At 40.8% G+C, this 17,346-nt stretch overlaps 1 protein-coding gene across 1 annotated transcript in view; it reads right to left on the bottom strand.

Annotated features, from left to right (window-relative positions):
• The window catches only part of TRIM66 (tripartite motif containing 66), a 53,133-nt gene extending 41,562 nt beyond the window's left edge, over positions 1 to 11,571 (bottom strand). The window contains exons 1-2 of the mRNA XM_075501445.1: positions 11,352 to 11,571; positions 487 to 590 (exon numbers count right to left, since the gene is read on the bottom strand). Coding sequence (XP_075357560.1) covers positions 487 to 590; positions 11,352 to 11,571 — 324 coding nt within the window. The remainder of the gene's footprint in view (positions 1 to 486; positions 591 to 11,351) is intronic.
• Positions 11,572 to 17,346: the final 5,775 nt, after the last annotated feature.

The raw sequence follows: 17,346 nt of genomic DNA, 5'->3' as shown, positions 1-17,346 counted from the left end.
CTTTGCATCCATTCCCCAATGGGAAACTGAAATATGATGTGACCTTTTTTATCATTAAAACAGATAATCAGAAAATGATAATTGCCCACAGAATCTAATGGGTAACCTTGGTGCAGCCATTTAGCCAATAGTCTGCTTCTGTTTACTTTGTGTTGAGAGCAGAAAGGGGACAATGAAGAATCTAAGAGATTCAGTATCTTCCTAATATATTGATTGTCATAGATCCAGTCCTACACCACTAGTACCAATATTTTTTAATTAACTCTGTTTTGAGTATATAAAGTGAAACTCATTTTTCAAATAAAGTTTAAAAAGTACTACAAAGGCAGGATGTCCATCTCTAGGAGTGAAGTAATTACAGTGCTACATAAGCAAACTGTAAGAGAGTCTGTTGTTCAATACGAAGTTTGTTCTGTTTTCAAACAGTGTTCATCCGGTAGTGTTTCAACAACTCACAAGGCACCCAACTTAGTGGTTTTCACTTACCTTTGCCATAGCTGAATTACCAGTGGGAAAGTCCTTGAGAAAGAAACTTTCAACTACATCTCTTGCAAAGCAGGTCCGTTTGCAGATAGGGCAGGAAAGGATACCTGAATTTTCAAAAAACAAAACCACCACAAATAAAACAATGCACACCAGCCATGTGAACCAGGAAATTATATAAATCACACTTCAGTATTGCTGGCTTCTTTACATCACACGGACAAACTTAGTTCCAGGAAACTAAGACCATAAGTTACTTGTGGCTATATCTAGTTCAAGCCATAAGTTACTTGTGGCTAGATCTAGTTCAATACATAGGAAAGAAAAACAAAGCAACAAAATCCCTACAAATACACTATAGTTCAGTTGACTTATTTCAGTATTTATCAATGATATCTGCATGTCCAAATTCCCATGAATTCATTAGGGCTTACAGCCTTGTTAAAAACTGAGCTGCACTTTAAACTGTATTCCCTTGTTACCGATCTACTTGTGCTTTCTGATACTTGCTACAGTTATTCTAGACCAGCTTTACATTACCAGAGGTATATCAAAGCATAAAACACACTTGCCTACTACTAGTTTTACAGTGCAGCATGCTATCCAAGTGAAGTGAAAGAGGAGTAATGTGCTGCTAGAAGGAGCAACAAGTCAGAATAAAGGTAAAGGATTAAAAAAATTTCATAAATAAAAGTCAGAATTGCAAACCATCTATTACAACAAATCCACAGGTGGCAAAACGTGATCACCCCTAAAAGAAAGCAAAGCAAAGTGAGCAGCAAAACCTGGCTCTACCTTCATTAGCTACTGAGCGCAACTGGGATGAATCTTAGTGTTTGCCTGAGCTGAGAACTAACAGTTCAAGAAGGCATCTATAACTGTATACCTGCATTTGTTCACCTCTGCTATTTCATTCCTAGGCTTCTTGGGCTAGGACTTACATTTTTCTAGAAGGTCCAGTGCTTTTTTTTTTTTTTTTTTTTTTTTAAAGGAGTGTGCATGTTTCTGACCACATTTCTGTAAACTACTGTAGATGTGAATCCAGTCCTTTAGAGATGGTGGTAGTGTGTCAGTCTATTTTTAACTTATCTTATCAAGTCTTTTTTTTATCTAAGTTTTTCCATTCTGTTGAGAACAGAATTTCAGTGCTATGCTCACCTTGCCAAGTGATCTGTTTATGATAACTAACAGCAGTATTTTCCATGACTAAATGATGCAAACTCACTTAAAGCAAGATTTTAAAGCAAGATCAATGACAACTTGCTACTGGACTGACTACATTCAATGCACTCTTTTCCTTAACTAACCTTATTTTTGAATAAGGAGAGTGGCCTGTAGATTAATTAAATCTTAAGCTGTCTATTACTCTTCACATTAGACAGTTATCAGAGACTCTCATGTTTTCCAGGTGCTTAGTATTACCTGCCCTTGGGATATGGCTCCTGCAGGCCCTGGCTAGGTGCACAATTCTGACCCTGAATGTCTCCCATTTTCAGAACTGGGCTACTGTTATTTTAACAGCAGCACTTCACATTGACAGAGACACACAAGCCCCAAACCCTTCCTACATTACCACTTCTGACAAAAGCACTATGCAGTCAGATGTCTGAATAAGTTCACTTTCATTCATAAATGTTTTGAAGAAACTTTGAGTTCTCTTTGAAAAGGACATCTTACTAAGAACCGATTCCATGAGGTTTAGGTCTTTTTTAGCCCAAATCTTTTTATAAAAGCAAAAGTATGTTGTTTACTGTTTTCCGAGGTTGCATTTACAACAGAACGGTGATTTGGGGGCCCAAGTGGCAGACTATGGTCTACCTCACACTTGTTTAACTGTGCATTTCATACAACACTGAGTGTTCATGTAGATGTGAGAAGGAACAGGTGGTATCCACAGGTGCCTGTGCTGCTCAGCTACAAGTCACCCCAGGGGAAAGGGCAATGCAAGCAATTGCCAACGCTTTCCTCATCTTCTGGGCGTGTAACTTAAGTCTTTTTAAAGTGTCTTCTGGTGACAGGAGTTACAAAGAGGCTAAAAATTCACCTGATAAAGATGCCCACGATGTCAGAAAGCTGTAGAAGTCTTTTAAACTCTTCCTCTACTTTGCATCCTTAATATAAGGAGCATAACTGAAAAGGTATCTTATTTACCTACAATATTTGTAGCTAACCAACTTCATATGTTACCCCCTAGGACAACAGAATGCTTTTATATTAGTCACACTGAAACCTCTCCATGCTTTCCCAAATTGTGTGGTTGTGTGTGCCTTTTAGATATCCGTTAACAGCTCAGTTCTCTAGAGAAATGTTAAAACAGCAGGAGCACCACAGTACCTAAGACAAGATGCGTTATACAGACAGTGCCCTCCTACTCCTTGTAAATGGTGCATACTACAAGCACCAGTGAATTGCAGTGCTAATTCCTAGAAGGTGAAACTGTTTTCAAGTTTCCCTGTGAGCACCTTACAAAGCAACACAGTTATAACAGCAGCAGAAATGAAAAGACAGATACATTTTGATTGATAAGCTGGAAGCCAAATACCTACTTTGCAAGCAGCTTCTCAAATAAGTCTCACGGGACATGCTCTAATTCTTGGTGCAGTCGATAGGAAACCATCTAGTGACTTTACAGGGAATCGCCTCTAGCCCTTTGAGACTTTGAACCAGTTTCTTACTCCCGTAACTGCATTGCCCAAGCAGTGCCTATTCTTGATCTGGCTAACACAGAGAGAAATCTCCATACTGAGACTACATAATATGCCACAAATTGACCAAAGGGGAAATTATCAATAGGTTGCTTTCTGAAGTAAGAAATGCACGACTCTCACAGTTATTCCTTCATCTACACGCCATATGGGTGAGCACAGTCTTACACAAAACATTTCTGGGAACAGCTGCTTACTGGGAAACAAAAGCAGTGCTCAGGACTTTGCCATAACAAGGACAACTTCTGTCTACACACCACATAAGGTAAAAAAAGTTAATATTGAAGTTACTATTTTATTACATTCCAACACTATTCAGTTAGTGCAGAATGTCAAATCAAATTATACCAATTGAATGATATTTAATGGCATGCTCATGGCCTCAGGTGCATTCATGTGAACTTTAAATTCTGCTAATTTGTTACAAACCAGTGAAATATAAAATACATTGTATAAAGAATGCATTAATTTGACAATGGGCAAGACCGTCTTTTTAATGTTTTTAAATGTATTTAAAGAAAACTTCAATAATTTTCACCCTAAGAAAACATATATCATGCATAGATTTCAGTTCTGCACAAAAGCCTCCTTATATATACTGAGAAATGCAGTGGTATTAATAAATATGGAACAGTCATGATTCTGGAGGTAGATGACTTTACTGCTGATTAATATTAGGGGATATCTAAAAGTGATGCCGTGGATGCCATGGGACAATTTTTTCCCCAGATTTTAGATCCAAGTCATGCTACTGAAATCAGTGCTGTTCCAGAGATACACGTGGAGCAAGTCGCACACACAGAGGTCAGAACTTTGTATTAGACTCACTACCACAGACCATCAAGTACAGCTTCGATTGTGTAAACGTCAAAGTGTGTCTTAAATATACAAGTAACTGTGAATCATAATGACTTCAAATCTAAAACTCCCTTGAGATGAACATAAGACATGTATAGCCCTCAGCTTAATAAAAAAAAGTCAGAATAAAGAGCATAACAGTTAACAGGAAAAATAATGGGGACACCATGGCAATGCTGTATTGCAAGTAGTCTCGTACTCATAGGAGGACTAATCAGTAAGCACCTTCTCGCCTGTCCTAATACTGAAATCTATATTTAAGACTTTATTAAAAACACAGGAGACAGATTTGCATCTTGCTAAAAGACGGATTCCCTGAATATGGTAGCTTCAGAGATCACACTTGTTCAGCTAATTGGACTTCTTATTTGATTCCTTTTCCATTTAATAAAAACCTGTGCTCCCTGGAAACGCCCAACGTTTTTCAATATAAATTCCCAAAAGAATCTAATGATAGCTTGGCATAATAAATACACTACAGAATGGTTTGTGAAGCAATTACCCTGAAATTAAGCAAACCTTACATATGTGTTTACAAATAGCCACAAGCAGCAGCTACTTCAACAATGCAAAGTGAGCACACTATGCTGTGCTCATGCTCAGAGTGCAAATCACCAGTAAAGTACAATTTCCTAGAAACCCCTTACCTGTCCTCTGGATAAACAGTCACTTAGAGAGCTACACACAAAGTCACTCGTATTGGGGAGTGCGTGGTTATTAAGCAGAACTGCACACACAGTGTGCTCCCTGGAATCACGCTTTGCCGTACTGCAGATTGAAGTCGCTACACCTTTCACGGATTATCTGGGGCTGCTCCCCCTTCTTCAGCCAGAAATGCTGACAAATCAGCACGGCAGAAAGATATACTGGGCCACTACAACATGCGTATTTTTTTTAATTCTTGCCCTTTCTTGCCCTTGCTTCTCAGATTCATTCAGGCCTCTGTTAACTTGCCTTGGTTGTATTTTCCCTGAAGTGGTGGAATAAAATTCCCATCACGAGAACGAATAGCGGCATCCTACTTCCCTTCTTGCCTGGGTCTTCGCTCAGTCCTCAGAGTAACCTGGAGCAAGTGTGCAGAAGGAAGAGAAGAGCTTTTCCAGATCCAGGTAGCAGCAGGTCTTACAATGCCATTCACTTCCACGGTACGTTTTGCAGACCATTCCCTAAATATTTTTCTTGCCTTCCTACCTTACCACTGCCTCTAAACAATATTGTTAATTTAAGAACCTGTACTTTGCAGACAGCTCATTTAAATATATCATTATTACAGCACTGTGGGTGAAGGGAAGAGTAGTCAGAAGCCCTAGGGACTCACTGTTTGTACGTATGAGAATGATGCAATTTCTGGATCTAAATAGCAATTCAACATGGAAATACAGGATTTAAACAACAGTTTACATATTAAGACATCAGGACCTAAATTCAGCTATGGTGCAATCGCGATGCCCAAATGAAGTCCATTATCGTTATCAAAACCCCTAGAAGTAGCAAAAAGCTAAGACAGCTATTGACATGCTCTATTTTTGTATGGAAATTATATTGGCAGGAAGGAGGTAGGAACATTTGCATAAATTTTTTTTAGAAGTTCATTACCTCCTGCTGTTTATCATTTGAGATCATTATTTGTGACATCACGTTTCACTGCTGAAGAGATGACCATGAATTTAGACAGGCTAGCAAGGATCCTAATGTTGGATTTAAGCCCCGTTTCATTGTGATATGCAGAATAAAACCCTATTTCAGAATTATATGCAGGATAAACCACACAAAAGCTATTCTCAGTGTATTTGAGTTATCAGCTAGTACTGAACAATCACTGAAGGCCACATTGTATTGAACAGACTCCCACGAAGTTTCATCATGTGAGGGATGTGGAGGAATGGCCCTACACCTACATCTTCCAGGGCTCCACTACTCCTTTAACTACCATCCATAGTAGGCTAATGAACCTGAACACCACCACAAAAGCCACCAGCACTAGAAAGCAACGTGCGTACAGACATATCTCTGTGTGTGCGTTATGTTTATATACACACATCTCCGAGCCCTGAAAAGCTTCAGCAGCAGATGTTTACTTTGCTGAATTGGTTTGCAGCCCTTTTTCATAAGCCACCTGTTTACTCACACTCTCACACTCCCATCAGCAATAGTAACTAGACAGCAGGTTGGAGAAAATGGAAATTCCAAGGCAGTGGATCCAGTAGTCAGATTAGAGATATCCAGTCTGGACACTCCAACTCCACACCTGGGATATCCAAAATCAGCCTTCAGGAAAACAACAATGTTCTGCCATATACTGTTCAAGCCCTAGTTCCCCACAGGTCATATATCTCACATCCCACAGCACTTTCATTTCTGTTAATGAAAGTTGCCACACTGCATCGGACCCAGGGAATAGCAAGCAGACATCAAGGTAGTGACCCTCGTACACAGCGTTCCTTTGTAAAAGCACAGATAAAGAAAGAACTAAAATTTCTGAGTTGTCTCAAGTTTTTACTCCACCTGTATTGTAGCAATCTAATTTGTAAGTGACAGAGCTGTGGATAATTTGCAGCAATCATCTCTGAAAGTGCAAACTGTAACCTCTCCACCACGTATGGAAACTGAGTACAAAGACCTTTTGAACATCAAAAGCTGCAGCTCATAGTTTTGTTTCAAGGTCTTCCAGTCTTCAGGTTTAAATAGAAAGAACCCTCAAGCTGGTTGTCTCAGAAATACATCAATGCAGATAATTAACCTATTATTATCACGAGAATTGATTAGCATAAAGAAACAAACAGTGGAGCTGTCATACACACCACATTTATACTTGCTGTCCACATGTTGCACCTATTCCTCCGCTCTTTTTCCTCCAACAACCATCAGAATAATTATTCTCAGAGAGCATTAGCTACACTCAAGCTGCAGGCATAATTTACACTTCCTTGGAGACCCAATTATAGGTTATAGGAAACAGTTCTGAAGACAACCTCCCACTCTACAGCGTCATATTTATATAACTAAACCCCCATTGTTTCACTTGCCTTTCGGATCTAGCAGCTGAACAACAGAATAAGAAGGGCTTTAAATCCATTTTAGGATGGCTAAATATACACATTATGAAGAGTTTCCCTCTTTAGAATTACCTTTCTACTTCCCTTTTTAGAAATAAAACATGTATTTGGTGTTAAGTGGATCTAATTAAAGCAAATGGATATTCTTCAGAATTAATAGTGTGATGCATTGCATCATTTGCCTTATATGATTGCATCAAAACAATGTTATTTGGATCGTGGAGATATAACAGCTGTAACACCAAGGCGGCCCAACTGTACTCCACTGTAAGCCTAAATATGGTTTAAAGAACTCTGTAGATGTGCTTTTTTTTTTCCTAACATACAGACTTAGTACAAGATAAGGCACTGTGTGTTGACACCTGGAGTCTCCGTAAGACAGTACACCATAATTCTTATGCCAAAACATCATACTGAAAATGAGCCTAGAGCCAAAGGAGTCCTAGAGCTCAATCTTTTTATTGAAATAAACCCCCTTGAAGATATCTCTGAACACATTAAATGCAAGTGTGACCAATGCTTGGCTGAGTTTTCGATGTGCCTCGCTAACAAGTGTTCACAATTAGGGATCCATGGTTATATATAGCACCTACCTTATAAGCTAAAGAAAACTGTATATTTTCAGCTGGAAATAATAAAATGCAGCAAGTGGACATCTGTCAACAGTTGAAGCCACATTTGTTCTCTTTAACAGTCTGTTTTCTCTTAGTTTTAGCCAATCAGTTTGCATTTCTCTAATATATAAACCTGTTAGATTTCTTGGCATTTAAGTGGGGATCTCAGACCCTCTCCTGCACGTGGGAAGCTAACGTAACACAAGTGTGGACAGTTTTTTACTTATGCACAGAATGTGGATAGAAATTACGCAGTCATCTTCCATTATTTTTGTTATCCAACCTAGAGAAGCATAAAAGGGCAAAGCACATTTTCAAAATAGAATTTCAGAAAAAATAGTTCAACACACAAGTTCAATACAAAAACTTCATACAATTAAATCTAACACTTCCCAAAGCAATTTATAAAGCTGGGCAACTACTAATCTCATTTTACAACCATAAAGCGTAACTTACAGGTTAGACAAATTACCTAATTCAGTCACAAAATGTAAATAATACCAGGGCTTGATATCAGTTAGCAGAAATCTGCAAGGTGTTCCAGTACATCTTTCCTGATCTGCTTTGTTCTCAGGGTTCTAAACTGTGATTGAGCAGTGATTACCTGTGATTTTTTTTTTAAGGGAAAAAAAAAACCAAAAACACAAAACAGCCCTTGAGCTGAGACAGCCTTGCAAAAACATGAACTTCTCACAACAATGCACCTCCACTGGTCCTCATTTAGCTACTTTTGAAATTAATATGTTGGTGATATTTAAAGCACTAAAACAATTTAAATCATTGAACATCTTATGGAGAGGAAGATTTGCAGATAAAGGGTAATTTATTTTGGCACCCACATCCAATTCAGAAAGGTGGCATAAGCACAGGAACCTGGATGAATCTGGTTTTGAATGTATTCAGAACTCCGTGAGAAAGAGCCAGGCACAAGAAGCCAAGGCAGCATGCAAGAACCAATTTTGTATGTTTTCACATTGTACTGTGAGTGGCAATTCACACAGGTAGGAGCCTGGGGAAGTCCGCATCTGAGAAATTTCCACCTCAGGAGATGGGGTAATCTTCTCTCTCTTTTTCTTACCCAAGCCCTCTCTTTAAAATTACTCCTTCCCATGCACTAAACAGACTGGAAGCACACAACATGCAGATCTGCAGAGGAGAAGAATGTGGATTCTCTATCACATGAAGAGAGGGAATAAAAAAAGGAAAGTGACATGGGCCTGCAGAAAAAGAAAAGAAAGACTGAGAATCTTAAAGTTCCCTTCATGTAAGAATCATATGTAGGAGCCAAACTCGCAAATATAATTTTCTTTTTCCACTCAAATTACTTCCAAACTCTCAGTTCTCACAGCTTTGAATAAATTCTGATGTGTATGCGGCTTTTCCATAAGAGCTCTGGCTATCTCAGAGCTTTCATTCATGAGTCATCTTAAACACAGGTATAAAAGTAAGTTTCCAACATCAACCACCATCAAATAGCAGGACCACTTACCTCCATCTTCTCAGCAATCTTAATACAATAAGAATAAACTAGAAAAGAGCTTTATATTAGTGTAGTACTATTTATAGCAAAGCATACTGAAAACCACTAATTCAAGTATGCTTTTGTAGCAAATGTCAAATTGTCTTCACTTGGAAATATATTCACTTTTTCCATTTTTATATTTTGTTTAAAGAATTCATAGTAAGGAACACATTTTCCTTACAGGCAATATTTCATGTTTACTCAGCTAAAACGGTTTAGCACTCATATTTACAGTTTTATCATTAGCACTTATATATGATCATACTTAAAGATAACACTGAAAATTGAGTTCCTATTGTACTGCCCATAACTCAGCAACTGGTACAGGTAAGACAAGCAACATTTAGCATCATGCCACCAGAAGATTTCACAAATTTATCCTGGCTGACCTATGGTGGTTGCAGTTTCAGTCATTGACTTAAATAAGAGACACAGATGTTTTGGGTTTGCTGCTGTCCTTGCTCATTTATTAACTGAGTCTCTGCACCTGGCATCTCACTTCATTTACTGGGTCATCACCGTTCATTATCTCTATTCTCTAATCTTGTTCTTTCCCATAGAAGTTCCCCATCTATAAGAGAATGAGGAAGTAAACAGAGAAACTTCAAGAATACAGAAATGAACTAGTATTTGTTCCAATTTGCTATAGACAAGTAATTCCCGATCCACTCAGGAGCTTGAAGAAATATCTAATATTTTAACAACTCATGAGAACCTCTAGCTGCACTTCATCCAAGATCACCCAGTGGTATAAATTCACTTTTCCACTTGGCAAACAGAAACAAGGAGGAGAAGAGGAATGGCTTAGATGTCAAATGAGGATACATAAAAAGTAATGGAGTGGTTGTTTTCAACAGCATTTTATTATAAAGCAGGTCCCTCAGACTTTAAGCCCACTATGATTGGGCATTAAAAATTTTAAGGAGACATTTACTTGAAATGACTGTTTTGCTCTCTTTGTCTTCTTCTCCCACCTTTATATCTTTTTCTGTCTGTGCCCTACGCATGAATAGCCTTTCTCTTTTGCCATTAAGTTACTCCCTTTTCCTTTATCTTTTCGTGTTTTGCTAGCCTTTCAACAGTGATCTCCTAATGCTGTTTCCATTTGTTCTCAAACCTGAACTTGCCTAGTTTCTGTCATCTCATCAATTCAGATTACCGTCACCTCAGGGAAGGTATCTTCTCTTCCTACACATTTCTAAAATCTGCTATGGAAGAGATAATAAATGATGCCTCTTATTCATCTAAAGTTCAAAGCCTATGAAAATACAAGTAATCTACATGCCTTTGCTCTTCTTATAAATGAGTAATGAGTCTGGAATGCTTCCCCGTGGTAATTAAGACTCATTCAGTTAAAATGACTGTATTCTGTGATCTAAGTCCTGTCTTATTCCAAAAAAGTCACGTATTTTCTATTAACATCACTACCAAAAACTGTACAAATAACTTCAGGATTTCAAAAGCCACAGTCACAAAATGCTTCTTGTCCTCACTAGTTTACTCAGCTTGTTAGGGTGAGTCACAGTATGTCCTACAGTCAGAAGGGTTCAGATAGAGAGAAACCACATTTACAATGAGATAAAAGGAAGAGTTTCAGTGTACCACAATACACATATTCTAATAACAATTATTATGACCTCTGTGAGGTACAAAGAACCGGATGTTTGTGTGTTGGTGTTGGGGGGTGGGGGTGCAGAAGGGGGAGAGAAGGAAGAATAAAACTATCACCACAACCGGTACCATAAAAAGGCCCAACATGTCCAAAAGACTGGATAAAGATGTAGCCTAGAAACCACCTTGTAGCATTTATTCATTTATTAAGCTAAGCAAATCAAATATTCATAAAGTCACACTTGGTAACTGAAACTTAGTCCATTTTGGAAAATGTTAAATGTTGCCTGACTGTGTCATTTCTCTTCAAAACGTTGTTGGATGAAAAACGGAATGAAAGAGACTTGTTCCCAATCCACCCTCTGCTCATACAAATCTTGAGTCTCCTCGTTTATTCTTTTAAAGTAGTGCTGTAAAGGAATAGGCTACAAAAAGTATTTCTCAATCCATTTTTATAATACTGTAATACAAAGAGCACAAGCCACAGATTCTTAAATATTACCTTCATATAGAACTTCATACTCAGTGGGAATACAGCTATATCCTTGAATCAAATCCGGAAGACAGTCCTTACAGAAGGAATGAAGGCAAGGTAGCATTCTGGGGTCTCTCCTCCGCAGGTCCCATTTGCATACCAGACAATTCCTCAACAGATCCAGGGTCTCCATTTCTGTTGGCTGAAGTCTGAAATCAAAAACACGAAGAGTCACAAAATGGCTCATGACAACCCCTTCGCTTAACAAAACACTTGATCACTCAAGCGCAAACTAGAAGGCAACAGTGGGATGCACGTTCTCAGAAACAACATTTATTTAGTCCTTGTGAAGAAAGAGGAAGTTCCTTGCAGCTGAAAATCACGTACCTGCTTTACAAAAAAGAATATCTTTGCAGATTGTTGTGCAGGAAAGTGTGGTTTAAGGTTTACAAACCATGATCCCACTATCTCTCTATAGTACTTGCAACTTCTGTAAAAACCGAAGTAATCTGTTCTATTGATCTACTTACAAAGCTGTTACCAGGCTGAATTGTCACACGCTGTACATTTCCTGCTAGAAGCACTGAAACTGTGCAATAAAAATGACAATATCCTCTGACTGCTTTTACAATTTCACCTCAATATTTTACAGTTTTCAGGTAAAGCAAATAATAAGCATAACTGATCATATGTCCATCATTTCAGCAATGCATGTTAGAATGCTGCCTTGATAAACGTACAGCATCTTCTGCCAATCTTCTTTATAGAAATTTAATAAAATGCACTTTGCAGTAATCAAATTTCAGCTGTCAAGATGACCACAGATCAAATTATAGACCAAACCTGAGCTTCCCACAAGGAGGACAGCGTTCCTCCTGCCAACCTAAGCTCCCCAAGGTAAATGGAGAGTTTTGCAGTTCATGTTCCACCCTTGATCCTGAGATTTTGAGAGATGTTGATCAGATACAGCCTGCAAAGGGAACCTTTTGCAAGTTGCATCAGAGGAGAAAAAGCAAATACAGTCTCGTCTCCCCTGGAATCACCCTTCCAGCTGACCGAACCTCCTGCGGCCAGAGCCCTATGTAGCTGCCCACGGCCCTTGGCATGGTGGCCTTGCTACCAGCGGTACATAACTTGCAGCTATGATCTTCAGATTTCCCCAGCACAGAAGAGCAGCAGCTCTAATCTTAGGGCTATGTATTCTCTTGAGGGATTCTGTCTCGGGGCAGATTCCAGTGGAAATGGTTAGTAAGTGGGTCTTTTATTTTTTTTCTACAATGCAAAAAAATTATGAATGTCTCAGAAATTCACAACCAAGAATTTTTTAAGTGTTGCATCCTGAAGTCATTGCTAAAGTATTTTAGAAAAAACGGACCATATGTTAAAGTCTGCATCATATTTCATACCCAAGACCCATTCTAGGAACAAATGAAAATAGGTAGATATCCATCAACTTCACTGATTTCACTTAGACAAATTCAAACCTACCACTAAACCTTATGAATATAATTTCAAAACTAGAGGTCCCTTCAGAAATGAGCTGTGTTAATTGTACCTGTGGTTCAACTAATAAACATTATATCAGTGCTTATTATATGAGCTCACTTTTTACAGTGCATCTTCATCAACCATCTTTCAGAGACAAATGTCATTAAAGCAGCACAGCTTCTCAGCTCACTCCATCTCTATTGTTTCTTGCAACTACTGTTGCTAAGAAGACAAACCAGCACCTACAAAAACATGTAGTTTCTGCAGTAGGAAGTTGAGGTCTTAGACTACCACATTGTTTAGACAGAGAAACCACAGCCCAGGACCAAAGCATCCATCCACAGAGAATCAGTGCAAACAAAGCCTAATACTGGGAAATGCTGCATCACCATAAAGGCCAAACCTGTGGCTGAATGAGAAGCGGGTTACCATGCATTTTAATCTATGCTTTTTGCATAAGATATGAAACTACGTACAAGGTTTTTGGCAGGAGGGGGAAGGATGAGGGTGATAAAAAGTGTTTAAAATTTCCTGCTGAGACAGGTATGCAAATCAGCAGTCAGGCAGCCACATTACCAGTGACTTGGCTATGCTGATGGGAAACACCAAGTCCAGCAGCAGTGATTACAATGAAAATAAACTTAATTGCATTTGGAGATGTGTGGGTGAGGGTAATGAGGCAGGTCGCAGGACAGAAATGGATGAAGACAGGGAGAGCTGTGGAGGCAGCTGGCCAGCAGTCACACCTGGAAGGGGAAGAAAAGTGCTGGGCTTTTGGGGTGTGAGCCCAGATGAGGGCAAAGGAAAGGCGTTGTGCTGGGGGGCTGCCCCAGGACCAAAAGATCAGTCGCGGCCTCAGGAAGGCAACAGCCACCCCAACACAAACTGAAGGGAAGCATCCAGATATCACGGGACTGGAACTTGCGGTAAAGCATTAATACATTTCATACAAGGCAAGTTTGTCAAGGTACATTCTCATAACTTTTTCATTTCTGTATTTTAGGGATAAACTCTCTATGCAAGTCTTTCAATTGTCTGTGTTCCTTTTTCTCGGATTTAATCAGATGATGTTTCTTGTGTCTTCTTCCCTCCATTAAATGTGGATGTTGCTACACGAGGCTCATTACAGCATTCTAAAATGTTACATCAACTTTGCCAGTTTTGTCTACAATTGCTTCATTAGCAGTATTGCAAGTTGCCAAGAATTTGGAAAACATCGAATAAAAATAAAAATATCCCCATCTACCAAAGCATAATGTTTATCAGTTTAAAAAAAAACCCAAACAAATAAACATTTACATTTAAGAAGCTAGCTGGTCTTCATTTAGCTTCCTCATTTCTCCTGTTTTTATATAGGAAAACCCTCTATTTGGACATCGTGGACAGCCATCCTGGGGGTTTCCTATCAGCCCCCACAGGAGCTTCTCGTTAAGCCGGTAAATGCAGTTTGTTTGTGATTACTCGGCCCTCTTACACCTCGGAAACGCTCCCCGCCAGTATTTTACGCCAAGAAACGGCGGGATGGCCGGCGGACAGCAGAGCCTGCCCGAGCCCCTCAAAATCCCTCCGGCGTGAAGAAACGCCACTCAGCCAGCCGCCCCGGCCCCGGCCCCGGCCCCGCTGTGCCGCCCGCTGTGCCGAGGCAGCAGGACCCCAGGGCGGCGGCGGCCGTGAGGGGAAGCCGCGCGCCCAACCGCCGCCACAGCCATCGCCTCGGCAGCGGGCGCCCCCGCGCGCCCAACGGCCGCCGAGCCCGGCCATGAGTGACAGCTGGGGGGCGGGACCCACCGGCCGGGCTGGGAGCGGGGCCGCGCCACGTCAGCGGAAGCGGCCTGCCCGAGGCGCCGCCGGGCGCCGGACGCCGTTGCCATGGCGAGGGGCGGCCGGCCGAGCGCCGCTGCCCGGAGCACTCGGCAGAGCCGGCCGCTCCCAGCGCCTCCTTCCCCAGCACGGCGCCTCCCGGCAGCCGCCCCCGCTTGCTGGAGAGCCCGACGGATGCTGTCTGGGCTGCGCCAGCGGTGCCCGACAGCTGGATCGCGCGGCAGGAGCGGCCCCGGCCCCGGCGCTAGGAGCCGGCTGGGAAAATGGCTGTGTGGAAACGTAACTCGATAAACAGCTCAATCTCACAACCAAAGTTTGACTCACAGAATCACAGAATCGTATAGGTTGGAAAAGACCTTTAAGATCATCGAGTCCAACCGTAAACCTAACACTGCCAAGACCACCACTACACCATGTCCCTAAGCACCTCATCCAAACGTCTTTTAAATACCTCCAGGGATGGCGACTCAACCACTTCCCTGGGCAGCCTGGTCCAATGCTTGATAACCCTCTCAGTGAAGTAAAATTTCCTAATATCCAGTCTAAACCTCCCCTGGCACAACTTGAGGCCATTTCCTCTCGTCCTACCACTTGTTACCTGGGAGAAGAGACCGACCCCCACCTCTCTACAACCTCCTTTCAGGCAGTTGTAGAGAGTGATAAGGTCTCCCCTCAGCCTCCTTTTCTCCAGGCTAAACAACCCCAGTTCCCTCAGCCGCTCCTCATCAGACTTCTGCTCCAGACCCTTCACCAGCTTCGTTGCCCTTCTCTGGACACGCTCCAGCACCTCAATGTCTCTCTTGTAGTGAGGGGGCCCAAAACTGAACACAGTATTCGAGGTGCAACTCTTCGAATTGCACTCATTCCTCCAGACTCATTCCTCCAGACCCCCCAGACGGTTATTTCAGGAGCCGGCACAAGGCACAGGCAGCCGCCAAGGAAGGAGAAGTCCTGTCCCAGCCTCAGTATGTTATGGACAAGGCTCAGCTACTGCAAAAAACCCAAACCCCACACAAAATACCCAAGCTGGCCTTCAGTGGGGCAGAGATCAGAGTTAGTGGAGCCTGCACGCTTCTCACAAAGAACTTTTTGTACTCAAGACTACAAAATATGGAAGAATTACTTAAGGCATAATATATTAAGGCATTAAATAGCAAAGAATTGAGAGTGGTGTCTCCTATGTACATCAGTGAGCTAGCGTCACTTGCCTGTTGTCATACATGCACAGGCTACTTCAGTGTAAACAGAGCCTTTCACAGTCTTTATGACCTGGTCAGCGATCAGGTTACTGACATGAGGAACAACCTTATTTTGCAGTACCGCGCAACTTACCTTTGAGCATTGAAACGATTTAGCTTTGGCAGTGGATAAATAGCATCACATATTAGGAAACAGTGGTCCCAGCAGTCAATGAGATAACGTTCACATACTCTTACCTCACTATTTTACAAACTGTTCATTTACGTTACAGTTCTTCACAACTAGCCATACCACTGGCTAAGAGGAACTATTTTATCAAAGCAATGTATGTCACCTTTACCCTAAAAGCCCTCTAAATTTAATTATTGCCAAACACTAGGTTAGTTCATTAACTAGGATCATATCACAGATCGTATCACATGTACTAGAAGGCAACTTGCAACTATTAGCAATAATTCAAGACTTCTAGCAGTGAGCATAAAAAAAAAGGTGACTGTCTATATGGTTTTGGTCTGACACTTAAGAGCTAGTTCACTAGCTTTAAGTAATTGACTTTTTACCATTAGATAAAGATCCTGCTTTGGCATGCAGCGTCAAGCCTTGCATTGGCAACTGAAGTCCTGTTTTGATGGTACTACTAAGCAAGCAGTATTTTATGTAGTCATTTTAAGCCAAATACATCAGAAATTCACATAGTGCAGTTCTAGAGCTGTGCCATTGCTTTGTATTAGGTGTAAGGAAGGTTGAAGCTAGCTGGCACCGTTTCTGTCCCACACATGGTAACCGCAGGAATTGCGTACCCTACTTGAGGAAGGTATCTACTGCAAAAGTTAATGAACAGTTACTGTATTAGTTCAGTCACTAAGCAACAGTTTCAGTACATTACTGCTGTTACTAACCCTTAAGAGCACACCAACTTGGAATTATCATCTGTCAGTCCAGTAACACTGACAAGAAGCTTGATAAGCTGTTAGCCTACGGCAATCCGTCCAGCTAGCCTGCCACAATTACCAGGACACCGTGCTGCTGCTACAATTGCTATGAATTAGTGAAATTCAGTACATGCAGAAGCAATTCCGTCCTGTGGTGGAAGAAGTCAGCCTCAAAGAAATCCGATGTGTTCACAAGCTGTGGTCTAGCTAAGAGATTGCAAAAGCATAGTGTTATACATTCAATGACGAGGCAACTTATGCTACAGATGACTACGAGCCTCATGTTCTGATGAATACAGGATGCAAACACCTCAGGTGGTACCCAGTACACCACTACTGGTACACTACAGTTTAGAAACTACTACACCAGTAGTTTCTAAAAAGCACATGGATTAAAATGGTCTGCATTTTGTATGTTGACTGCAATCAGAAGCCAGACAGCTGTCACCCATTTAGCAGCAGTTGAAGCACTGGAGGGACAAATGCAAGTCATTATTTAGAAAGACCTTTCATTAACAATACCAGGAAAAAGCAAAGAATTTAACCACATTGTTGAACTAAATTCAGAATACATCTTATTT

The sequence above is a fragment of the Mycteria americana genome, chromosome 5 (genome assembly GCF_035582795.1).
Source record: "Mycteria americana isolate JAX WOST 10 ecotype Jacksonville Zoo and Gardens chromosome 5, USCA_MyAme_1.0, whole genome shotgun sequence".
Classification (NCBI taxonomy): Eukaryota; Metazoa; Chordata; class Aves; order Ciconiiformes; family Ciconiidae; genus Mycteria; species Mycteria americana.
This window is presented reverse-complemented; position numbering and strand designations above follow the sequence as displayed.